At 35.1% G+C, this 26,808-nt stretch overlaps 1 protein-coding gene and 2 non-coding genes across 8 annotated transcripts in view; 1 reads left to right on the plus strand and 2 right to left on the minus strand.

The window, feature by feature from the left end:
• Positions 1-3,414, plus strand: part of LOC5566886 (protein kinase C) — an 81,416-nt gene extending 78,002 nt beyond the window's left edge. For 5 of the 6 annotated variants that reach the window (XM_021853364.1, XM_021853365.1, XM_021853367.1 and 2 more), the window contains one exon: positions 526-3,414. In XM_021853364.1, coding sequence (XP_021709056.1) covers positions 526-896 — 371 coding nt within the window. In that variant the 3' untranslated portion in view covers positions 897-3,414. The remainder of the gene's footprint in view (positions 1-525) is intronic. The other variant, XM_021853368.1, reaches the window with a different exon arrangement.
• Positions 3,415-13,995: 10,581 nt separating this feature from the next.
• On the minus strand, positions 13,996-14,077 carry Trnas-gcu. Its single transcript has one exon. It is a non-coding gene; the product is annotated as a tRNA-Ser (tRNA).
• Positions 14,078-15,121: 1,044 nt separating this feature from the next.
• Trnas-gcu lies at positions 15,122-15,203 on the minus strand. The gene has a single exon. It is a non-coding gene; the product is annotated as a tRNA-Ser (tRNA).
• Between the last annotated feature and the right edge of the window lie 11,605 nt (positions 15,204-26,808).

Raw genomic sequence — 26,808 nt, forward strand, 5'->3', positions numbered from 1 at the left:
TACAAGTCTGCCACCTTTTTAAAAGTTCGGCTGACAATGCCCATATCATCCGCGAAGCAAAAAAATGACTGGATCTATAAATATCCGTTTCTCGGCTGTTGAATTCTGCTCTCCGCATGACACCCTCTAACTGGAGTGGTCTCCTGAAATCTCTATACAGCTTTACACGCCATTCATTGTCTCTCTTTAAGAGTCTTGTAAGCCTTCCGAAAAAGCTGTTCTCGTCAAGTTTTACGCGGCCAATGTGCAACATTATAATCGATGATAAAGTGGTGCGTTGCGACCTGATATTTACGGCCGTTTTCAAGGATTTGCTGTACAGTAAAGATCTGGTTTGTAACCGATCGACTGTCAAGCCGGTTTGATAACCTTCCACGAACTTATTTACTACAGGCGACGGAAGATAATCACAGTATTCATCCTAAGCGATTTCAATAGTTTTAGTGAAATACATTTTATCGCTTAGACACCAGCCTTGCAGAAAATGCGAATTTTTCTAACCAAACCTTTGTAACGCACTTACAGGATTCATGACAAAGAATGCAGCGAAGCGGTTAGGCTGCATCGATGGCGAAAACCAAATTCGTACCCATCCGTTCTTCAAGGACATGGATTGGGATGCGCTCGAACAGCGAAAAGTTCGACCACCATTCCGGCCAAGAGTGGTAAGTAGTCCGATTCTTCGAATGTATATAAAATGTATGCTAACCTATTTTTTTCTCGTCTTTCAGCGAAGTGCACGCGATGCCCTCAATTTCGATACTGAGTTCACCAAAGAGGACCCAGTATTAACCCCAGTGCCGAATGACATCATCCGTTGTATCAATCAGGAAGAATTTGCCGGATTCTCGATTGTGAACTCCGAGTTTGGTCCGGAGCGTAAGATTGTTTGTTAAAAACAGCAGAATCGCAAATCAACCACAGCAACAAACAGCAAGAACACATATACATTGCGCGCTTTACCGCTTATAAGTGATAAAACCAAAGAGTAAAAACCAACACAAGTAAGCACACAAACAAAACAAACATACACACAACAAATAGGTGTTGCTCCCGTCTTAGGAGCACTATTAGGAAAGTATAAAAACAAAATGGAGACAAGGTGCAGATGTTGTAGGAGCTTTTATAACCACAGGACAGTCCTGATTTTTATTACAAATGCCACCCTAACGGATCGGTATTGAATGAGACTGCATACCGAATATAGTTGGACAAGTGCTCGAAAAGTCACACATGAGATTAGAATGCGTATATGGACGGGCAGGAGCAAAGAAACGCGAAGAAATACGATAGTAGGAGGACGTAGAGCGAAGACCGAAACGAACCAGTCGATTTTAGTAGAAATAACAATTTAGTTGGTAGTTTCAAATGAAAGCAGCATTACAAATGCAGGACACGTTTCGTTGAAGAATCTGTTACTTATATTGAATTTAGTTGCCATACTGATTACGATAGGATCGAACGAATCATCGATTGAGCAGTGATTTTTGGTTTAAGCTTTCGTCGGTTTATTTTATTAGCAAACTAATAGCTTTATTTGGTAGAGTAATTGAGGGCGCTTGAAGCAGGACTTAGGAGTGCAATATTTTGATGTTAACTTTTGTGTTTCTGTTAAGTTTAGAGCTGCTACGTATTTGATTTTTTTGTAATCGTCAGTAAACTATCAGATAGGTTAACTTTACAAATGCATTTCACCAAATGTTGAATTCGTTTTCTAAATGTTGGATCGTTGGAAAGACACTTAAATCAATCAATAAGCTCTGTTTGAAAAGTGTCAAAAACTATAGGAAAACGTCCTACTGTCCAAGAAATGAAAAACAAATACAAAACAATCACAGATGGTTTGTTAAGTTAGTCCCATTCATCCACTAGTTATCGTATTCGAAGGTTAATGAATCAACGCCATGTATTTGGAACATGCTTTCCCCACGCTAGTCATTAGATCACGTTCTAACCTAATAGTAACGAGGTGCATTACGTGAGTACTTTGAGTTGTAGTTATGGTTGTGTTATTTGAATTGTGGCTGGATCCTATCCCCTTGGTTGCCAGGTTGCTTTGTAAGATTTTTGTGTTATTTTTCAGATTTTAAAATTATCGAACCAGGTTGACTGAAATACAGATCTTTTTGTTTGCTTTAAAATTTATAAAACTAATATAAACTTTAACAATTTAGAGAAAACGGACGAATAAATAACAGGTTAGAGCATAGGGAATCAACCTTAGTTCACCTCGAAAACTAACTTGGAGAACTATAAACTTTGAATTTTGAATTATATTAGTCTGAAGTTTTATTCTTGAATTATCTAAATTTTAGTTTGCCTATTCCAGATTGATTATAAAATACATTTGTCCTCAGTAAGATATTTGACCCTGCAAGCAAGCACACACGTATTACTTGTTTACAAGTTTAATTTTTTTTCTCTAAAAATGTTCTTTTGATCTTCTGTGCCAAACTTTTAGCTATATTTAACGCACGGATGAACCTGAAGTATAAACTAATAACATGGATCTAACATTGAATTGAATTCGGAAGTCAATGTCGCTGTATTGATAATCAGCTGCACTATACAGCTATACTGAAGATGTCTGGGTTCGATTCCCGGTCGTGCCTGCCACACGATATGAGAATGAAAAAATGGCAGCTTTGGAAAAGAAAGCTCTCAGTTATCAACGGTGGAAGTGCTCAATGAACACTAAGTTGAGAAGCAGGCTCTACCCCAATGGGGGTCTAATGCTAAGAAGAAGAATAAAGCGAAATCGGAATCGAATTCCGTGCTAGATCCACAATATTGTTCATCATCATTCAAAGCAACCCAGCAGCCATTATAGGGGAAACAAATCCTCTTAAAACCAAAAATGTATTACTTTAGTTTTAGTTTGTTATACTATTATAGAGCGAAGAAATCTCTTCCCATGGAACTCATCAACTATGCCGTAATGCGGAGGTAGCTAGGAATAAGAAAAGTTGTTGTAGGAAATCAAAGGGGTAAGGTATCACTGACGTTTTGCGAGACATACTCTCGATAGTAGAGCTATTTATAATCGAAATCGTTGATAGGACAAATTTGTAGATGGAGAAGGCGATTGGAGAGTATCGTGAAAGGAATCGCGGAGGCATATGTTTCCGTGTTGAGATGGTTTAGTTATTATTGCTATTTGTGTCGTTGAATGTGTATATCCTTGAAATGAGGAGGAAATGTTGGCTACAAATGCAATAATTTGCAGTCAAGCGAACAAACTATTTGTGTAACATTGAGTGCTAGAAAAGTCGTTTTGGTTATAATTTGTAACATTCATCAAAGTTACACTGCATCACATTATAGAATGTGTAGCATTTTAACATAAATTTGAGTGATTCTCGCTGAAATCAGGCTGAAGATTACGAAAGCAATTTTCTATATGTTCAAATGTTTGATTAAAGTTAAAAACAATTTTGGTCGGTATAGCTCATTTATTTATTTTTCGTTTTTCTTTTATAAAAGCGTGTGCTCAGATAGAAAATTGAAGTAACTATTACATGTCATTCTAAAATAGAATATCATCAATGAATTTCCTGGAATCAATTTAATATTTTTTCAAGGAACTCTTTCAAGTTTCGAATCTATGACAAAAGGTCGAAAGATAAATGGTCGAAAGGACAAAAGGTCGAAGAACAAAAAAGAAGGGACAAAAGGTCGAAAATAATTTTTCAAAGAAAGACAAATTTCCCACCAAGCAAATCGTTTTCGACCTTTTGTCCTTTCGACGTTTTGTCTTTCGACCTTTTGTCCATAAACCGACTTTACCATAAACTAGCACGGTTCTCCCATCGATCTAGACAAATGAATTACATATGTTCGAGAGATGTAATTCTTATTTAAAACAAAGTTAAATGAAAATATTTTTCCGGACGATTTCTCAGTGGTTTCTGACTTCTCTATAACATTTTTCGGAGAACTTTTTGAGAATTCCTCAGGAAATGGAAGGAGAAGTCCTAAACTAATTTCGTAGATAACGTTCCTGAAAATATCTCTGAAGGAATCCCAAAGAATTGCTTGGAACAAAATGTGCTTGAATGTCCATATGATATTTTTATGCAATACCTAGAGTAATTTCTGATTTAGAACAATCCTGGAAGAAAGTTAAAAAAATAACAAACGAAATGTTTAAAAAATTTAAACGAATTACTATTATCGGAGGTATTTCGCAAACTTTTTTAAAGAAAATCAAAGCATATTATGAGTAAATTTTAGAATAAGATCAAAAAACTATTTTAGGCAAAAAAATCTTCAAAGAATCCCTAGAGCAATTTCTTAGGGAAACCCTTCCTAAGATAATACTTGGAGTTGTTCCTAATTCCTAATCGAGTGCTTGGAAAATTCTCAGAATTATTCCTGTAGGAATTATTTGATAATCTAAGTAGGAATTGATTACTCACAGATTACTCACATAAAATGAGTTTGGTGTAAAGTCTTCGAAAAATTCAGAAATAGAATTTGTAAAGTTAATGTATGAATCTCAGAGAAGAATGAATGAAAAAAAATCTTAAAAAATGCGCAAAGAATTCATCTTAAACAAAGACATGGGGGAATTTCTTAGTAAGTGCTTTTCTAGAACTCTTGAAGCAATTAATGAAGAGATTCATTTAACTTTGAATAATTTTCTGGCAGGATTCTAGAGATGCATTCAAAAATACCTTGCGGTAGTCGTTGAAGAAACTGAACGTATTTCGAGGAACGATTTCTGAATATAAATAAATTCAGGAGTGGTTGTTCAAAAACTCCTTAAAGAACTGAAAAAAAAATCACCAGGAGAAATCCCAGGGGACCTTATCAAATTCATTGATGCATTCATAAAATAATTCCTTGACGAATTCGGTTTATGATGACTTACCATAATAGATATTTAGCAGATTCCTCTCAAGATATATTGCAGACTGTTGATAAAATTTTCAAAAAACTCAACAGCTAGGGAGGAATTTTGAAACGCCAAATACTCTGATTGATTCTTGGAAAAATCTAGGCAGAAGTTTGATATTTTCACTTGGGCTGGTCAAAACCGGTGCTTTTAGCCTATGTGAACAGTTTTGTAAATGAAACCACACAAGAGGGTCCATAATCAGCCATTCTTGGTGGGTTCATAATCAGAAACGCCAATTTCTATTGTGGACCCAGGCGCACTATGAAGTAAAGATATGGAACTTGTTGATAGGCTGTACAAAACGTTTAGCCATTCAAGATATGATTGCAGAAAAGTGTCAAGAATGAACCTCAGCTACTAAGTGGTCCATTACTAACACTGAATTCTCGGCCAAGAGTTCTTACTCTTGCTAAAGAGCATGTTCTTCGAGATAAGTACGAAAGTTTCATAAAACTGTTGCCAAGGTCACTTGGGCTTCGACAACGGTAACTATCAAATTTTGCAATTAGTCACAATAAAAACATGTTGATTGTTGTGCTCTTATTTGCAACAGTGAAGTGAACTTTGAACACATCATCGAGAAGCGACCGTCGAATATATTCATAACATTTCGGTGAGCTGAGATATCCGGTTGAATTACAGTCAACTCTCCATAACTCGATATTGAAGAGATCATTGAGTTAGGAGGTATTGAGTTACGGAACACAGAACCAATTCAACTGGGATCCAAAAGATCATCGAGGTAGCCTTGAAAACCAATTTTAACTATAAAATGATGCACGCGTTAACTCGATGACGTTTGAGCGGTGCCGTGTTATTTGCATAACACATGGTAACGAGTGAATTTGGCACCGCTCAAACGTTAAATGCATCGGTTCTCTAGCTTGATATCGAAATTCGAAATATCGAGTAATGGAGAGTTGACTGTAGTATTCAATATCGATGAATACGAACACAGCACATATGACAATAAGTACAATATGATGCCATATTACTTGGGATAAAGTCTTGTGGCATAAAGTCATTTGGAGTAATTAAATAAACGGCCAAGGTACCATTTGACATTATGATCATTTGGTGTAATGATATGAAGAACATCCTATTCAGTAAGAAACGTAATTCTAAATGGAGAAATAAATTATTGAAAAGGCATTAAAGGAGTAGTTTTTTTCGATTCCTCGAAAATCAACGTGTTTATGTTAGTTATTTTTCGAACATTTCTTATCGATTGAGCATTAAAAAACAAAAAGATTTCGTAAACTTCACGGCATGCATTTCATGCTAGAGTTGCTCATTTTTATTGTCCAGAACAGCTGGACGTATTTGCAACTAAAGTAAGACAAAAGAAAAACTAAGTTGGTTCCTTGTTCATCGTTTTCTATATGTAGCATTACTTTCTGAGTGGACACATCAAAACAAAACAGAATTGTGCAAAGAAAGGATAATTGAAGGTGGAGGATTAGGAAAAAGAACGGTAACGTTGTTTCATTAGGCATTTACAAAATGATGGAAGAGTATAATGCAGGAATTGTTCAGCGATGAATAAATACAGAGAAAATGAAAATCCGTCTGAATATATGAAGAAGAAATAAAGTACTGTATTAGAAGAGAAAACCAAAAAAAAAAAACTATGAGATTTTAAAATACATAGATTCCGGCGTTAGGCAGGTATAAACAATCGAATTTTTATTATTTTGAAAACTTCGATTAGTGTGTTTAAAATCATGTTGAACGAAGCCAACATGTGCGAGGTAGGTTTTGTTTTGCGAAATGCGTATGCCATCGGAGACAGAAGTTATTACACTGAATCGTACATACTCCCACCACACGAATCATAGAAACCAGTGCGGAAAAAACTGGGTCCTCCAATATTTAGAAGAACACACATTTCCAACACACTAAAATGAAAATCTTCCCATTAGAGCAGGATAAAATCGTTCCCCGTGTTACACACATTTCCATTACGGAGAAGCAAGAAACAAGTCAGAAACATATTTTTGTTGATAGCTTATTGTTGTGTATTGATATGATAACAAGTTTTTGTTCAAGATACTGACAAAGTAACCAAATCAGCCGCAGAAGACAAACAGCAAAACATAAAATGCAGAATACAGTTGAAGAGAAATAAAAGAAAATCCGTGTAAATTAGTTAAATGTTTAGGTAGATTAAAGAACACTATATTATTATTCTAAATCATATTGCAGCAGAAGCAGCATCGTGGTGGAATAACTTTGAGAGAAGAAAAATGAATGCGTAACACATATTACCTAAATAAAAGCTGAAAGATATACATACAGAAATGAGAAAACGAAATTAATGTCTGCGGATAAAGTAACAAAACTGAAAGGTCAAACATATTAAGAAAGCGATTAGAAGAAAGAGTAAACAACAAGTGAATGCACTAAGCAGTATGTATATGAATATATAAATATTTATGATAACATATAATAACTGACAGCAGTAAAATAGTGCACTGGATGTTACAGAGGGTGTAAGGATGCAAACACAATAAAGTGATGAACACTGTCACCAAACCGACATTCTGATCACTTTTATACTAGATCCTTACAAACATGATGGTCGTGGTTTTAAAAAAAAGCAGAGATTAAAAACGTAGTAGACGCAATGTGTAATAAACTAGGATATAACAGACGAGCACAAAATCGAGAAAGCAAAAGGAAAATATTGCATAAAAAGAAACAGAATACACAAAGTTTAACTGTTGTGCATAATTTATCGATGTTGTATTTAGGAGATTCGTGCTATTTATTTACTGTTTTTGTTGACGATCATTAGCGTACAATCTCTCGTATTTTCCGACAACTAGACATGCGAATCACATCATTCTTGCCAGATTTATTTGCGGACAATCTTTTAGTTATGTTTCTACTTTCTAAGACAAACTAATGCTTACCGTTTATTTTCGAAAGAAAAAAATCGAAAATTTAAACAGTAGGGAAACGTCATCAACTGAAAAAACGAATAAATTTCAATCTACCACCCTCTCCCTTTTTGAAAGTATCCCACCGTAATTGAGCGAACAAATATTTCCTGTAAGAACCTTCAAACACGAATCATCATCGAACCTACATCGGAAAGTCTTGCGACACGTTCCGCGAGATGTTTCAATTCTATCTCACCTGCGCATACACACAAACACTTTCTTACATCACGTTCGATGATTCAGTTAATGACGTGCGCTGTTTCGAAACAGCCCACTTCAATCGTATAGAACAGCTCGATTCGATGTGCCCTTACATCTTATTAAATGAACCCGAAGCTGGGTTCCAATCTCAAAGCAAAGAAATAGCCAATGCCACATCCGTAGAGCATGGTTTGATACTTTTGAAGTGTCTGACCGCACAGACCGGGGATCAATCAGGAAGAATTCAAGAATATCACTGAAAAAAAAACAAATGAAAAAAGATGTACGATCCAGGTTATCGTGGAAACAAGTCAAAAACAAGACAACCAAAACCAGAACGGTATAAAAATTTTAACCAAGAACAGTTAAAAAACACACAGACCCATAAAACATGCAACCGACACGATAGAGAACGCGTTATGAGCAAAACAAAATGAAAAAACAAAACATGGAAATTAATATATAATTACCAAAATATTATATAATAATAACAAGAAATAAATATATATAAAATATGTGATTATAACAATACACAATCGTTGCGAGCAAGTGTTGAGATTATTGAAAATCCTTCCCACGTAAGTTTGAGAGTGTACAATTTGAAACATGCGAAATTTGTTTCTTACTAAAACAAAACTGGTGAGAAAGCCAGCTTCAGACATTACGCCTTTTAACCCGTATAGGCGCTCAGCGAATTCTCAACGGATTCTAATGAATGTTTGCCAGTTCACTGGCCAACATATCTAGTTTCTAGAGGTAGCCAGAGGAACTCGGAAATATTCCTGTGGCCGGAGTTATTCCGGTGGGTCACTGGGTCAGGTCGGGTAAAAAAGGGCTATTTTTTGGGACATTCCAAGTTACCTTTATTTTTTTGCAATGCTAATAACTTTAAATTGCATAAATCATTTAGATCTGATATTCAACATTACAAATTAAGAGTTTTGCACCGTTTAAAATGTACCAGATGTCGCCATTTGGACGTAATGCCCGGAAGAACCGACTATAGATTTGTTGGATACTTAATCATTTCAATTCTCGAAAAGTAGAAATAAAACATAATTATGCACTAAAATGCTTTCCCGTAAGCTGGGCACAGATGTTCAGCTAGAAATTGGCCACTTTATTGTAAGTTTGAGGCGTCCTTGGACCCGAAAATGGTCATTTATAGGATCAATCAAATGCAAAACTTATAGTTATCCAATCCAATCGTTTCTCAAAAAGTTTACACTGATGTAATTTTCTTAAAACTCCGTCATGTAGTGCCCACATTATAGCCGATTCCGGAAATTATCTGTGACTTGAAATTTGCATGCCTCCAGGGGCACAAACGCACAGTACCCTTCTCACCCGACCTGACCCAGTGATCCACCGTAATAAATCCAGCCACAGGAATATTTCTGCGTTCCTCTGGCCACTTCTAGAAACTAGATATGTGTACCAGTATACTGACAAAAAATCATTTGAATCCATTAAGAATTCGCTGAGCGGTGAGGGTTTTAGATTTTTTTCATTCACTCAGATCTATACGGGTTAAATGATAATGTTTGTCTATCTATTGATCGAACAAACTACAATATTTCACATGAAATATGTAGGCATATGTCAGCTGATGATCTGGAAAAAATGGTTTGATGTTAAGGTGAAACATCTCAGAATCCAAAGATGGCCGTCACAATGGCCGCCATGTGCCCCTACTCACGTTTTCAAAGGCACAAAACTGGAGAAATAGTTGGCAAACGTTTCTGATCTTCTTATTTTAAACTTTCTGCTAGTGCATAAAGCCAAAATAAAAAGTTCACTGTTGTTGGATGTTTTCTTCGCGAGATTTGTGCCTTTGAAGTTTCAGTACAATCTTAGAAGTTGATTCTATACTGTTTCACCTCAAGTCGGGCGCTCGATTTCCGCTTAACTAAAATATCACAGCTGTTCCTTTAGCTTAACCCATACCTGAACGACAAGGATCTCAAAATTCTACGTAACGGCATTTTTTATAAATTACTTTTTTTCACTCTACCCTTTGTGATTTTCTATACCAGTCATACTCCGAAATAATTTGAATTTGAAATATTTCTTTACAGTTCTTCATCCGAGACATGACTTGACGCCTTTATTTTTTTATTCTATGTATTATTATCAAAGGTATGCGTGGCAGTACGGTATATCCCACCGCATTTTGTATCCTGCGAATATAAGAAAAAGGAAAAAAAATAGGTGGTGTAGAGTTGCGAGATAAATTTCTGCAAAACTTGCTCTGAGTATTACTGGATGAAATCTTGGAAAAGATTGACGAAAAATTTACGAAGATAATTGTGAGAAAACTGATGAATCTCAGAATCATAGAGAACTGGAACTCTAAGCTGAATCACATACTCAGAGTCAGTTGGATCTAAGGTATAGTTTAGAATGTGCTTAACAACATTGCCAAAGCCAGAAAGGTACTAAAATAACTGGGTATGTCTTAAGGAAATCAACAGGTACAGTTGTGTTCAGAATAATAGTAGTGAAAGTTGATTTTCATACAAAATGCTCAACTTTGGCATACTGTAACTTTGATTCCATATGAGCAATCGGCATGAAATTTTGGCAAATATACTCAATTTCATTATCAAAAGATTTGAAAATTTTCACACTACCGGCTAAAAAGTTAAGCACCAGGTAAAATCGCTCAAAATAATAGTAGTTTTTCTTTTGTAAATTTTTGTTCAGCAACAATTTTGTAAAAAAAATGGCTTGTTTATACATTCATGGCTTGGATTGAAATGGTTGAAACGATGAGTAAAAAAAAAATTCAAAAACTTAAAATACAGCAGATATATAAATTATTAAAACTACTATTATTTTGAGCGATTTCACCTGGTGCTTAACTTTTTAGCCGGTAGTATGAACATTTTCAAATCTTGTGCTAATGAAATTGAGTATATTTGTAGTTCACAAAATTTCATGCGGATTGCTCATATGGAAACAAAGTTACAGCATGCCAAAGTTGAGCATTTTGTATGAAAATCGGCTTCCACTACTAATATTCTGAACACAACTGTATGTCGGAATCAAAGGTAACCGACTTGTGCCCCTGAACCTTATACAGTTTCTGGTAGATTTGCTCGGAAAGTTCAGAAATTCTTCAGTTTGTTACAAATTCTGTAAACATTCCAGCACGAAAATTAGTGGTATTTCTGGAAGAATCTCTAGAAGAGTTCTTGAAGGAATTCTCTGACGTATCTCAGAACAAATTCCTTTAATTAATCTCATCTACTTGATGACATGCATCAAGTATTTCCAGAAAAAGGGAGGAAAAATAATCTTCTATTGGGTATTGGGTTATCAAACTTAGTTAGGTATTAGGTATTCTTTATTTATTGGAATATGAAATTTTTTAAGGAAAAACTTTGCCGAAGACATCATACCCCTAACCTTACACGTTTTAGTGGTATTCAAGATTTACTGAGGACATACATGTGCCTTTCTAGATCTTTTTTGCTCAATATCATATAAATATGATACAATCTCCAACATATGATCCCATAAATCGGAGAAAATCCAACGGCACATCGTGTTTCAATACAATTGTTGTTGAATAAGGCTGGGTTTATAATTTGGTGGACAGGTTTTAGTTTGCTTTCGTATTTATTCCATACAAGGACTGACGGTTGGAATAACATAACAGTCATCCATTTTACTTAAAAAAATGCAACTTTATCATCATTTTTTCACCTCGTGACGTAAGATTGCCTCGATGCCAAGCGGTCTGAAGTGGAAAATGCTCACAAACTTGCATCTTGTCACTTTTATTCACAAAAGAGAAGATCGATGAAGAGAAATCGACCATGCGACTTACGCCCTTATTCAAGCACACGCTTGAATTCTAGCGTTAAGTTTGATACCCATTTTTGATGATATAAAATGAAAGTGGACAAAATTTCCGTTCAAAACGTACAGAGAATGATTTTTTTTCAGCATCCTATCTATATCACCCCAATGGATCTGCAAAAATATAAAAAATGTGGGTTTAATGTAATTATGCTGAACTAGAAATATTTGTTTGAAATAACTCACGAAAATCGAACTTTTTTTCAAAAATCTCGACATGGCAACCTCTAAACGCCATTTCTCAGAATTCCCTCATACAAAATTTTGATTGTAACATCCTTAGCTACCATTTGAAGGTTGATCCCTCAAGTTTTCTGACAAAGTTAAACTTTGGGAAACCCTAATGTCCAGTAAACCGTGACCTTTTGCATACTGTCTGGGGACTTTGATTCATCTTTTTTTTCATCTTCATCTTAATCTTCAAGTAACTCAGTCAACTAGGTTCTGATTCGGCATTTTTCGTAATAGAAAAAAATGTTGGATGCTACTCGTTGCAAAACTCTGCAAGCATCGTTGGATAAATGCCACGACTCGTGCTGAAAAAATCATTTTGTAACTTGTTGCATAAATAACAATTGTTTTTATTTTGTTCCATGAAATGAAAGTTTTACCGAAAATTTCAATTTTCACGTCTAAAACCAACAAATGACCATAACTTAATCTTAATCAATTTCTATGATATTTGAAGTGGAAAACTCTTACTTGAGTAGCATTTGAACCACCATAGCATTTAAAAAAATTGTTTTAAATTAAGCTAGAAATCTTGAAAAAAAAAAAATCTTGCCCCACTTTACATCTGAAATATTTTGCACCATAAAATTTTAATGCTCGTAGAGTCTCCCCTAAAACTTTATAGATTTTACAGTAGCTCGAAAATGATGGTAGATTATATGAAAGTTCTCGAAATTAAATATTCGTATGCTCTTTTGCTCTTCGCATAACAAATAAAAACTCACATTTTGAACTAAAATATTAAGATTTAGAGAGAAGCGACTTAAGAGCCAGTTCGCGAGAGCCGCAACCCCTTCTTGTATCGATGTTCTTCGATCAGGCTGAAATTTTCAGGGATTGTTCTTCTATATAAAAGAACGTGTTTTGCAAAATTTAAGATTTTTATATTAGGGGGCAGTGGGACAAAATGACCCCCAATGATTTCATGTCACTAAACATGCTAAAACACAAAAATTATTATAACTATTGTAAAAGTGCACGGATTATTTTGAAATTTGGCATGATTACTCTACGTTATAAAAACTTTAAGGTTGGCATGGTGTTTGGATTTTGAAAGTACTTCAAATCAAGAAAAACGAGTTTATCATAAAAAATTTAGTGATATTCAAATCGATTTTTTTCTTGTCAACCGAACTAGGTCAAAAAACTAAATATGACATTTTGTAGGGCAACTCAAAGGCTTTCATTTGAGGTATGATCCAGATATGCCGTTTCAAAAATTTTCGAAAAAAAAATTTTTTTCGGGGTAGTGTTTGAACTCAAGCCATTTTGCGAGTACCGCAACCCCATTGCATAGAGAGGTTGTATTGATGTTCTCCGATCGAGCTGAAATTTACACGAGTTAATTTCCTATATAAAAGAAGATATTACGCAAAATTTCAGATTTTTATATTAGGGGAAACTGGTATGGAAACTGGTTGTCCCACTTCCCCCTAATATGAAAATCTCAAATTTTGCAAAACATCTTCTTTTATATAGAAGAACAATCCCTGAAAGTTTCAGCCTGATCGGAGAACTTCAATACAACTTCCCTTGGAAAGGGGGTTGCGGTTCTCGCGAACTAGCTCTAAAAGGTGAATTTTCAAGTTATAAAATATGACCTTTAATGAAATTTACACGACTTTGCTATTTTTCAACCAATTTCGAATCTTTAACAAAATCTATTTGGGATTCTGTTGTAAGCCACGGAAAGGAAGACATATTAATTTAAGCAGCTATGCTAGGACTAAGATCAAATCATAATCAATAATCAGTTAAAACGGCCTAATTAACCTAATTAATTGCACTGCACATGGTTCAAAAAAGCCTCTACTGTAAACGCCCCACAAACCAGTATCAAAAAATATTCCTCGACGAGGATGGGATTCGAACCCACGCGTGCAGAGCACATTGGATTAGCAGTCCAACGCCTTAACCTCTCGGCCACCTCGTCGCATGTGCGTTGCCGAGCGCAAAGCCGATTCAGTTTTTAGGGCCTCCCCTTCGGAGCGGAAAGCAAGATATGTGCCAATGAAAGTAAGCATATCGGTTCGCTTGGCATTGTAGTGGTGTGCCCGGAATCCAACGGATGACATCATCGTTACCGAACGCTGTACAAGAGAGAATGAAACAATTTCTTCGGATGCGGTGGTTTGGTGTGTGTTGGGCAGTGTACCTCTATGTACAGATTTATTGGCATCAAACATCTTTATCGACGCCAGCCCGTGAAAGGAAACAGCAATAATAGCATCATCGCGATGGATATCAGTTCACGTCTAGCAATCATTTGACAGAGTCAGAGATGGCAAATAAAAGTAAAACGATTACTCTATTTGTGACCAAAAGAAGTCTTTAAACTCATTTTTCAACTGTTTCACAGCTGTTTGGTTATTCTCGTGAACTGTCATGCAGGCTTTCGTGATATTTATCGCGTACTTTAGTTTTCTGTGACTGGTGTTTCGATGTACAACGCAAAACGAACTAGTTACAGTTTATCAGTTTTATATTCCTTGAAAATTACGGAAATGTTCATTGGTCCTTGATTGGATAGTTGATTGTCAACTTATCAAATTTTCATGATGAGAAGATCGTTGAAATCTCATCTATGAAAAGTTCAAATCTGTACAAAATGTACATTTTCTTGAACGAAACCGTATATCAGTATATCATTTCCGATGCTCGTATCGAAATGTATGCATTTCCCACACTTGCGAACATTCTGCTTCACGAGGGTTTCGTAAATGCTACTGAGTTCGAAATAAATTGTTTATCAAACTCTTCGCTCAAATCCCTTCTCCAGCTTTTCACAACGAATGGAGTTGGCCAAAGTAGTTTCTATGCCCTTTCATAAATTATTCGACTACGAAGACGATGATGATCTCACGAAACGACTATTCTTTCACTCATTCGTACGACTCTGCATTGCAAAGCAAATCAATTAAAGTCGTTCCTACATATCTTCGACAAGGAAGTCTTACGTGTAACCAAAAAGAATTACCGACGAGGATGGGATTCGAACCCACGCGTGCAGAGCACATTGGATTAGCAGTCCAACGCCTTAACCTCTCGGCCACCTCGTCAGATTGGTGAAAATTGAAAGCCAAAATACCTTTATGAACCGGAATCCCCGACGAAAGTCCAAATGGACAAATCATTTCCAGTATGATTCCATACAGCTGATTCAGTAATCTCAGTGATTCAGCTTTGATTGATATTCATTATAAATCATTCACTTTTCTGCAATGATAATGAACAGAGCATTGCAGCCTGATTTTTGACAATGCGCGAAAATCATGAAAATAATGTAATCGGCACACTTCCTAGATAGTTCCCCTTCCCATGATTTACAGTGAAACCTTCATGAGTCGATATTGGAGGGACCATCGACTCATGGAAATATCGAGTCATGGAACAGAAATCCTTTGGAAAGCTGTTTCGAGGGACCATCAGAGTAATCATGAAATTTTGTTTCTAGTGTGGTTGCATGAGTCGATATCAAGTCATGGAACATCGACTCATGGAGGTTTCACTGTAGTTGTTGTTAAAATTGTCCCAACAGTTCCCATCTTTAGTTGCAAAACCTAGTGATTGATTCCCATGCTAATTGTTTGAAAATGTCTCTAGCTTGAAGTTCACTGTATTAATTTTTGAATACAATAATGTTGGATACCAAACCTATTTCGAACAAAAAGGTCAACGACACGCGACGTTCCCAAGCGCTCACCCATCTAAGTACTAATCGCGCCCGATGTTGCTTAACTTCAGTGATCGGACGAGAACTGGTGCTTTCAACATGGTATGATCGTTGACGATTTTCGAAAGAGTGGAAGAGGGTTTTATGTTATGCGTCAAAGTCATAAGATTCATTTTCTAATGATAGTTGACATGTTGTTCCAAACGACCAAACAGAACAAGTGTTAGCTAGGCACTTTTGAGTGTATGTATACTTCGGTTGATGTAAATTTTATGTTGGCAGTCCTGTTTCAAACGATGTCAATTATGGTAAAAACCATGCTCCCAAAGTTTGAATTGATTTTGATGAAATTTGGCTGAGCACACGCTTTTAAAAGTTTATATGGAGATAACTATGGAAAAGTCTAACATCAGCCCTCTAAGTTCTCATCATACTATTCTATGGAAAAGCTCGAATGAATTGACATCTTCCCAGCTACAACTTTGCTGAAAACCACATTTTGGTTCAACGTTTGGATAAATCTTTTTCTATCATTATGAAGCTAGTTCGCTTGTTGCATGCACCAACAATTTAAAAATGGCAGCAAAATTTTATTCGAATCATTCCAAATTTTGAAAGGATGATATCTACCATAAATGGCATCGTTTGAACATAGGGTAGTCAAAACTTCAAAATTTGCAACAGTCGAAAGTACACTGACGTCCAAAAGTTTGTACTCACCCCTAAAAACATACTAAAAGTATTTATCTATATATCTGTGATTACATGTCTGACTCTCTTTCATAGGTATTTTGTTCGAAACAATTTGTTCTCGACATTTAACTTTAAGCATTAAAGTTGTGATATTTTCTTAAATATTATAAAGTTAATTTACTCAGCATTGGATAGACTAAAATTTTTATTTAGTTTGGCAGAAACCAATTTTATTTTGTTGTAACTGAAAAAAAAATATTGTAATAATAACAGTTGACTAACAAAAAGTTGATGGTCAGCATTTTTAAAACCATAAAACTCAATTTTCTTTATCGTAAAACTACCTATCGAAATCTACAATCAGATTAGATGTCAATTGGCGACCTCTGGAGTTTTTTTTTATAGTTTTTCCTATAGTAAATCTTGTATGAACTTTGAAAGGCTGGCGCTAGTTTATTTTACCATCGATCGAGCTGCAATTTTCACAAATATTTTTTATTTCTAATGAGACCTCAAGCGACCTCAATGAGACCTGAAGCGCGAGTTTATTTTTTAAGTATAAGTAATAGTTTCACACTGTTATTAGTAAATAATTTCAACCAATTTCAACGTGTCAATTTGTAGCAAAAACGCCCCAATCTTGCATCTCGTATGGATTACAGCTTAAAAATGACCATGATCTCAACAAAACAGGTGCCGTGTTCGTGTCCACCAGGCGTGTGAAAAGATGACATTCATCATATTCAACACATGTTCGTGCCAAAACGATTTATTACTTACTGAAGAATTACACGCTACTCGCAATGTCAATCTAGTTAGAGAAAAAAAAAGAAAAAAATAAATCGTCGGTATCCTCCTTGACAATGGTTCTAAATTTAAATCTGTTAAACAGTGAATTGAACTAGTGTGGAAAGTAAGTCATAAACGCCACTACATCATATAAATCTCTGTGCAGGGCTGGTAGCGACTGAGTGTCTGAATGAAAACTTTATAGACCTCATGATTGGAAAAAGACCAAACAGAAAAAAGAAAAAAAAAACAACAATAGGAGACCTAACAGGAACCAAGAGAAGAAGCTCTACCAGGAATTCCAGCCGCCATAAAAGATCCGTTTTCTGCTAGTTTTTGCCCACCTTGCAGAGCTTCTCTTAACGATTTCACTTTTCACTACACACTAAACTCATTCAGCAATATTTTGCTGAGTTTCACCGAGCTCAACAAGGAAGTTATCTAAGGATACCTTTACTCCTAAGATTCCTCTAGATAAGTCTTTCAGGTTTTTTTTTTCTGGGATGCCACAAGAGAATTGCCAAGGAAAGTTTTTAGAAGTTATTTGATAAATACTTGAAAAGTTTGGAAGTTAGTTTTATGAAAAAAAAAAAAAACACAAAGTAATCTCTGATGACACTACTGGAGAAATTCACGATGAACACGAAGTCACGAAGTCTTAAACGATTTTCTATACGTCTTCACCAAATTCGGAGTAACTGAATCCATTGCCGCTCTCAAAAAATGTCCGAACACATCATAGCTATGTGTTACAGATCGTCAAAGCTTTATGAAGTACTGGTTTTATTGATGCATCCCTCTAAAATGTTGAAAATTGTGAGGGGGGAACACATTCCTTTTTTATGTACGATCCTATTAGATTTTTTAAGTTTTCAATGCCGAAGAACCCGTTAGAACAACGTGGGGTCCTACGATCAAAGAAGTGTAAGCATATAATTTTTCGCGCTTAATTTAATACAGGCGTATCTGCAGTGATCGATTTCTCTTCGTCGTTTGTTTTGGGTAGTCCACGAAATATAACAGATTTTCGTAATATTGTACGATGCAGAATAACGAAGGATGATGAATATTTAACACTGAATCATAAATACCAGTAAAAAAAAGTCGTCCAGCTAAGTAATTAGCTAAAGAACAACAGGGTGTCGACTCAATTTTGAAAATAAAATTCCCTGACTTTACAGTCGTTTTCCAGAAAAATTCCAGACCATGCTGATTTGTTGGTTTGGTATGTTTTAGATCTGAGCAAAAGCTTTCATTTTATGCACATATATCTGTCATATAACTTTCTTGACCGTTTATTCAAGTTGATATGATAAAACTTAGTACTTGGGAATTTACTTTTCAAACTTGATAATGCGTTTGAATAAAGCGGTAAAAGCTGAGTATAAGCTCAGAAAATCCCGAGTCACTTATTGACCATACTCATTTGAAACCTTCAAGCGCAAAATATACATTCAAAGCTATAAAAAAGGATGTAGGTAATCGGATACTGAAGTACCGTATGCATCAATACCCGGACGCTTAAGCAAAAGCTAATCTTCAAACTCAATTTTGAATAAGTTTTCTTTAAATCAAATTGAAGTTCAATTGTCTTACAGGCAACCTGGGTCATTGATAATTTAAATAAAACGTTTTAAGGCAAACAAAAGGGTATCTGTTCACTTATAACACTTTTTACAATAATGTTGTAGCGGTATTGTATAAACTTTCTTCAAATTCAAGCCCGAACTAGTAAAACATATGAATTTATAATGATGTCCGGATTTAAAGTCACTTGCCTGAGATCCCGGACAGCAATTGTTCACAACTTTAAATGATAATTTACACTATTTTTTAAGACCGCTTGGTAGCCAATTCGTTGGATAATCGTTGCTTTTCACTTATATGTTGAAACAACAATCATAGAAAATAATTTAAGCTCTTTTTCGATGACTAAATATTGTAAAGCGTTCGTCACAGTTTCATTAATCGAACTGGCACTGGCAAAGGAATGAAGTCTAACTCACGGTGTACTATATTAAGAAGGTGATATATTCCGAAAACTGACAGCTACTTGACGACGTCATTCCTATCCACCTCGAACAAATTTGCGAAAAAAATGATCTAGTGGTTCGGAAGGTATATGGTACGATAGGAGTGACGTCACATGTTTACAATCAAACTTGATGTTTACATCAGTAAAGAGCCTGGCTTGTTATTTTTTATGCCGTGGTCTAACTGGGGGTACATTTTTGTTTTTATTTCTTATTAATCATTTGGCAATGATAACTATATTGTAAATGATAGGGGAATGATCAGCGTTTTTAACAGTGCACATTACCATTAACATCAAACATAATAGCATTCCATTATACTTTGTATTTGATGAATATTATCAGAGTGTCCGGATATTGATACCGTCCGGATTTTGATTCACCACGGTACCTCAGATATAATTTCACAAATTTCTGTCATAAACGACAATCCGCTTCCATATTATACAATTTTTTGTAACTTTTTGCGTCTTATAGCACCACTATCAAGATTATTCGCAATGCTTTTTTAGTGGAATTTGAATTATTTATTCATTTTTACAGGTAAAATTTCAGCCATCACCAAAGCGCTTTCTTGAAGAATCTTTTCAATGAATTCAACAGAGATTTCACAGATTTTTTTTTTAATTCTCAATCGTATTTTTTTCAAGTATTCTTACAATAGTTCTTCAGGAACTTTTCTAATTCGTGATGAAAAGTCATCATCCCACCGCGACATCGCTAGTGTTTGGAGGTGAAGTTTACTTTCAAAATGCGAAATCACCACCTCCAACTTAATTCTATTACCCTCCGTTATATGAATGATGGTGGCGCGTCGATCGTCACAAGTTTCTCGTAAAATAGTCAATATTTCTCTCAGAAACTATTTAACCTTTTTCTTCAAATATGGGGAGATTAGGGTCATAATGAAACATGAGCGGGAGTTCCAATCCTTTGAGAATATACATATTTCAACAAAACTTTTTACACTGTATGAAATCTGTATTATTTAAGAACTTTTTGACAGTACATAAGTTTATGTTTTGCTTAAATCGTTGACTTTAACTTTTTGTCAGCGTCAAATAGGCAGCGTGGAATTTTTTTGCAAAGTAACGAACCCAGAGAAGTTTTTTCTTGTTGGTGTGATCAAAGAAGAGCTAGCCATTAAGAATGTTGTATTCATTAAAATTCCACGAAATTGTTCATGTTGCCCTGATACTTCTTCGAACCAAGCGTCGCACATATATAAAACTTGAAAACTAATCGAGTGTATCTAAAAATTGTTTTTTTTATGGACCTAAAATACGTATTCGCTTAACGTGTTCATTATGATTTTTTTAGGATTATATAAATAAAACTTCATTGCCTTTTTTCATTGCAAAGAATTTTTTTGCAAAATGTATTAATTTTTCAAAGAATATTTCTAAAAGCTTTTTATGATGATCCGTCACAGGATTTCGATATATTTTTTTCCTGAAGAATTTATCAAAATATTTTTAACGGTATGTATTCTGAGATTTAAAAACGTGCTAATAATAAGTTTTCTGATGTTCCTCATGCGTCGTGCCTTGGATTAATTTCTGGAAGAATGTTCAATGAGTAACTCCAAGTAATCTCACAAACCGTCAAATGAAAACTGTAGAGAAATGTATGTTTTACCGGTACTTTAATGAACAAAAATCAATTTTATGATGCCAAAACCATCTCTAATCGGCATGCAGTGTTCTCAAAAGTTGTAAAGTACTAATAATACGTTGAACATGTGGTATTTATTTTGATTTTCGTTTTTCCAAATTCTTGTTGAAATTTTTTTAATGTAAAAAATAGCCAAAAAACACAAATTCGGCTTGAGGCACCTCCTAATCTTCTCCAAATTGGATGAAAATTTGCCTGGTACCGTAATCCGGGGTAACATTGATCATTTTTTTTTTAATTTTTCTTGAATATTTCGTTTGAAAATGCAAATGTTCCAAATTTTATATTTTTAAAACAAGTACTGCCGCCCATAACTCGTGACTATATACTGTATTTTGTTTTTCAAAATATTTAAGCATGTTCTTAAAAATGTTTTAATCGATTTTTTTGATAAGAATATTGAAAATGTCGTTTAACGCCGAATATGTAGGCCAAACGCTTACAAGTCATTTACTTTTTGAGTTATTTCAAAATTAAAAACACCTCGAACCACGGGATACGCCTAAAGGTAGGCAATTTCCTAAGGGAATTTTACATTCTTAATAGTAATTCGGTAATGTTGCCCAATTTAGCATACTTATAAAAGTTTTGACAACGGAATCGTTTTCGGCGATGTCATTTTTAGTAAGAACCACATTATCCTTGTTTATATCGTTTGCAGAACTTATGTGAGACATGAATCTTCGGTAGTGTCATCCTTAATTATTAAAATCATTATTTCGAAAAGATGACAAATTTACATATAAGAGGTAAACGCAATTTTCCCAAAAATATCAACTTTTATTAGCTCATGAATATGAGAATGAGAATCACCATTCATGATTTGGAAATGTTTCATCAATAAATGATAATACGAACTTTTGATGAGATGAGTCATTCCGATCAATGTTACCCCGCTGATCAATGATACCCCAGATTACGGTAGTTTGTTTTAGTATTAGGACTAGGGGGTGACTGGTTGAATCCCAGACATTTCGATTTTTGTGAAATGGTCTACTGGACATATTTGTAAGTAAGCTCCTGACAGAAATCCTGAAATAACGCTTGAACTCTGATTCACGACATTTCCAAAACATTGGGGAAAATTGAAATAGAATGTTCGAAATTGACATAGACAGCAAAATAGAAAAAAAATATCACATTGCAATATTATCTAAATTTATACAGTTTCCAGAATCAACCTTATAAAAAAATCAGGATATATCCTGTCCTGCAGATTTGTACACTTGAAAATGAGAACCCGCATTGTTTTTACTTTATTTATCGTTTTATCAGTTTTACTAGGATATTTTGAGCAAACTTGTACAGACTTATATTGTGTATTTCTTTCACTACTGGACTGTGAAGTGCGGCTTCATAAGTGCGAAAATGCGAATAAAAGTGCGAGATTGCATCGAATCATGTTGGTGTCTTCAGAGCACTTATCCGTTGGACTGCAATGAATAACCCCGCTGAAGACACCGACTCGATTTGATTGAGCAATATTAGCAGAACTAGACAGTTGATTTAGGAACCTTTAGAACTAAATATTTTTGGAGCAATCTATGCCAACTTTGAAGATGCTGTTCATGCTTTTCATTTTAAAAAATTTGGAAAATTCTTGATAAGAAAATTCTTGAAAATTCTGAAGATAAGTATAAGTAGTAAAGCACAGTTTACTCTATTATGCATAAGAGCGCTTTCTTAATGGTGTGGTATTTTGAAAGATTGATTATCATTTTTCCCAGTAAACATGATGATTATTAATTATTGTATTGCTGAGTTGGCCTAATCAATAACTTTGCAGATAATCTACTTATTTGATGTTGTAGTATTTATATTTTTCCCGGACCTCTGGTGAAATTCCCTGACTTTCCCTGACTTTCAAGGTCAAAACTTGAATTCCCTGACTTTCCCGTTTTTTTTTTCAGGTAGTCGACACCCTGAGAAAGCGATGAGTGAACTCGATCAGTGCAGTTACGCCCTTATGATACTATACGCTAAAATTTCATTGAAATCCACTTTTTCGCTTTTAGTTTTTGTTTCTTATTTATTTTAATTATCCCATAATTGAATGCTCGAAAATAATCCCTAAGGAATATACCCAGTAAAAAGAGCTGTTTAAATTCCTAGAAAAACTACATGTGGAATTCTTGGTTTGATTTATTGCAGAAATCCTGGAAATTTTCCTTATCGATTTCCTGAAATAATCCCTGGATGAATTTTTGAAATGATTTCAAGGAACATCGTGAAGAAATTCTTGAAGGAATCCATATCCATTGAAAATATTACGTAGAAAGGACTGGAGGAATTCTTGTTGGGGTTCCTAGAGAAAAAATCTTCAGAAACTTTGGAATAAACCTTTGCAAAAGTCCATGTAGGATTCTTTAGGAGATCTAGTAGACCTAGAGTAACAACTGGAAGTATCGGTGGAAAAATCAGTGCAGAAATCTCCGGAGGATATCCCGGTAAAGGTTTTGTTAAAACAAATTAGAGTAATCCGTTAGATTAGTGGGACAGGAAAAATTCCTCTAAGCATGCTTTGAAAAATCACTAGTGGAAGTTCAGGACAAATTCCTTAGAGATTTGTGTAAGAAGCTTGAGGTATATTTCTGGAGGGACCAAAAACTAAAACACTGCGATCGAAAATGTTAGGTTCATTCATGTTTGATAATATCGTGGTTCCAAGTTTGCGTAATGAATCCTTGAGAAAATCCCAGAAGAAATCCCGAAGAACATGTGAAATAATTGCGTGCAAGTCTCTGAAGGTTTCCATGGAGTTTTGGTTAAAAATAGATTTAGAGACCCGCAATCAAATATGAAGACTTGGTTTAACTACCAGCCGCTTCATTTTTTATCACAAAAGTATTTAAATCGCGATAATTTTTTTCATTTCTCGATATTTTGCACAATTTCTCATAATACTCTTATATTTTAAGAATTTGCGTTGATTTTGATCATTAGTAATCTGGTTTTGAAGATACTCTGATGTTCCTTGGAAAGCCGACATTCCCCATTTAACATTTTTGGCCAACATTTTGTTTTTAGCCAATTTACAAAAAAAAAATGTGGGCTAAACAATGTCAGATAATAAGGAGCTTCGCTGAAAAAATCATGCACATCGGTTGAGTTGTCTTAGAGAAATATAAAAATACAATATGATATTTTTTGAAGTATTCAAGATTTTTATACGGCCGGAGTTGTATTAGGAACATAAATGCTCATTATTTCTATTATCAAACTATTGTATCCAAAAGCGAATTACCAAACATGAGAAAACAATTTGTAGCCTGAGATAGTTACGAGGTTTATGGCTACGCGTCAGTTCCCCAATTAATTTCGGAATATCTCCGGATCCAGATGACCAATGATCAAAATCGACAAAGATTCTTCAAGTAGAAAAGTTTTTTCGAGAACTTGTGAAAAATGGTACAAAAATGTCGGAAAAAAATAAAGTTATCAAGATTTAAATATTTTTTTGTTGTTCCATCTTCTAACAACAAGAAAATATTTAAATCCTGATAACTAGTAGAGGGGTTAAAATAATGACCTAATCTCTAAAAGAGACATGCTACCAGCCCTGACTTAGTGCCGTTTCAAAAATAAACAAACGCCAGTCTGTCTCTGGTTACCAATGAAGACCAAAATAAAATCCCCCAACTTCGCGTTTCCCTTGGCCAGCACCTTTATCTATAGCTATGTGTATAAAAATTCGCCAACCTCATATTTTCCAAGAAAAACTGAAAAATCGCATCACACGCTTTTGAATGTCGTGTGTCCTGAGCGCCAGCGCGCATTTACAGTTGGCACCCGGCGACGGCATTGATCAAACGTATACAGCAGGCCTGCCCAACGTTTTTGAACTGCGAGTCAAATCGCAGAAACAATTTTATAAGGCGAGTACCATTTTTAAATGCACAAATATTCGCATGAAGTCTGACGGAAGTCAGTAAATGAAATTCATAAAATCTGACAAAATTAGTGAATGAAACACTCAATAAGTTTTTTCTAGTTCTTTTAGTAACATAAATTTTGAGAGTAATCAAAAATTTATATTTCTGCTGAAACATGTACAGTGCATATTTATGTATAAAAAATTTCATTCATTTTTTTTTCATTGGCCAACATTGCAGAATGAAGATTTAAGCTAGGACGCTTCTCTCGAAGGATAAAACTGATCTAAGTCAGTTATAACTTGTCTTATACTTTGTCGAAGATTCCAAACCTCTAGCAGGCATGCATATCCCTAACCCAAATCCACAGCGATCTACAACATCTGTCTCGGTTTTTTTTTGCATTGTTTTTCTAGTTATCTATGGTCATTCGAATCCGAGAAACATCAAATAATGTTATTATTATGCTATATGATTTGACATAATTTTCATGCAGGTCCAGCGTGGAAAAAAATGTTTTAGTTTTATTACTCCAGGGAAAATTTGAGCACCCCTAGGAACAAATTTTTGCAAACGTACTAAACTATGGAATATGGACATATGATACGTAAAAGAATTTCCAAAATCGGTTGAATCATTGCTTAGATATGGCTGTATGAACATGTAGGTACAACTAATACTTGATCCTGGTGTCCGGAGGAAACATATAAAAAATTTGTAATACGATTTTGATATGTGTATTGCCTATGCCGTAAAGCTAGTGCTACTATAGGAACAGTAATTAGAAATAGTGCTGCCATAAGTACATGCTTTCCTATAGTGGCTCTAGCAATATTAAATACAAAAATATATTATTCATATGTTTTCACAAAACTAAGACAGAAAGCTTTCAGATGCCGCTGGCTATATTGTTTGATTTTCTTCGAATATTTGTTCTTAGCTGTGTGGCTTTTGGTAAAACCGACTCTAGCTTGGAACTAAATAGAAAACTTCTCCCATAATCTGGGATAACGCCCTAAAAACCATTGGTAATCACGTGTGTAGCTCGTTGTTGCTGAGCAAATGAACGAATAAGCATCCAAACCAACACCACTGGCAGGTAGAAAATGAACCTAGGGTGTAGAACCACTTGGGCACTTCCATGATTCACTTTGACATGGAGGGTTTCTTCGGTCGAATTATCTGAAATTTTGCAGTAAGGTGCGCTTCAATACGACGCATATTGTTGCCAAATATGAGCTCTGTAGCTTCCAGAAAACCCCACTGCCGAAGTGAATCAAAAGTGCCAAGAATAGGATCCGCCTCCCTATCTTAACTATAGCCGTTTTTTTGTTATTTTACATACAAAAATATCGACCGTGATATTGAGCATTTTGCACCTTATTAGACTACTGTGCAGAAAATTTTTGCACAGTGAACATTTGTACACCTCTCACATTAGTTTGGCAGCATGCTTGGATACTAACTTTTTTCGTCTTTGTTTTGATTTTGGGTGCCAAAAACTGACTCATCCACCGGAGAATTTAATTCATTCAGTACAGAAATGCAATCCGAACATTGCCATAAACGCCACCGAAAGAATATTACAGAGCTCAGTGTAGAATGACGAGTTAACTTCGTTTCTCAACGTGGAGTACTTGGGTGAACCGTTAGAGAAAGACGTAGATCAAGTTGCTGAAAGTTCTTCCGTTAGGAGGAATGTCGAACTGCTAAACGATTATGTCCTGAATCTGCGAGAAACAGATCTGATTCTGGAGACGAATTGGATGACTCAATTAGTTTGAATCCCACAAACAATATCTTTTCGAAGGAAAGCTTCCCAATGAGCTTTAGCTGCTGGTTATTGGCCGTTCGAGCTTTCAAAGACCATGCAAAAGGAACAATGTAAAATAAGTCTGGTAGTGGTGTGTAGCTGGCAATACGGTGGAGA

Source organism: Aedes aegypti, chromosome 3, assembly GCF_002204515.2.
Source record: "Aedes aegypti strain LVP_AGWG chromosome 3, AaegL5.0 Primary Assembly, whole genome shotgun sequence".
Taxonomy (NCBI): Eukaryota; Metazoa; Arthropoda; class Insecta; order Diptera; family Culicidae; genus Aedes; species Aedes aegypti.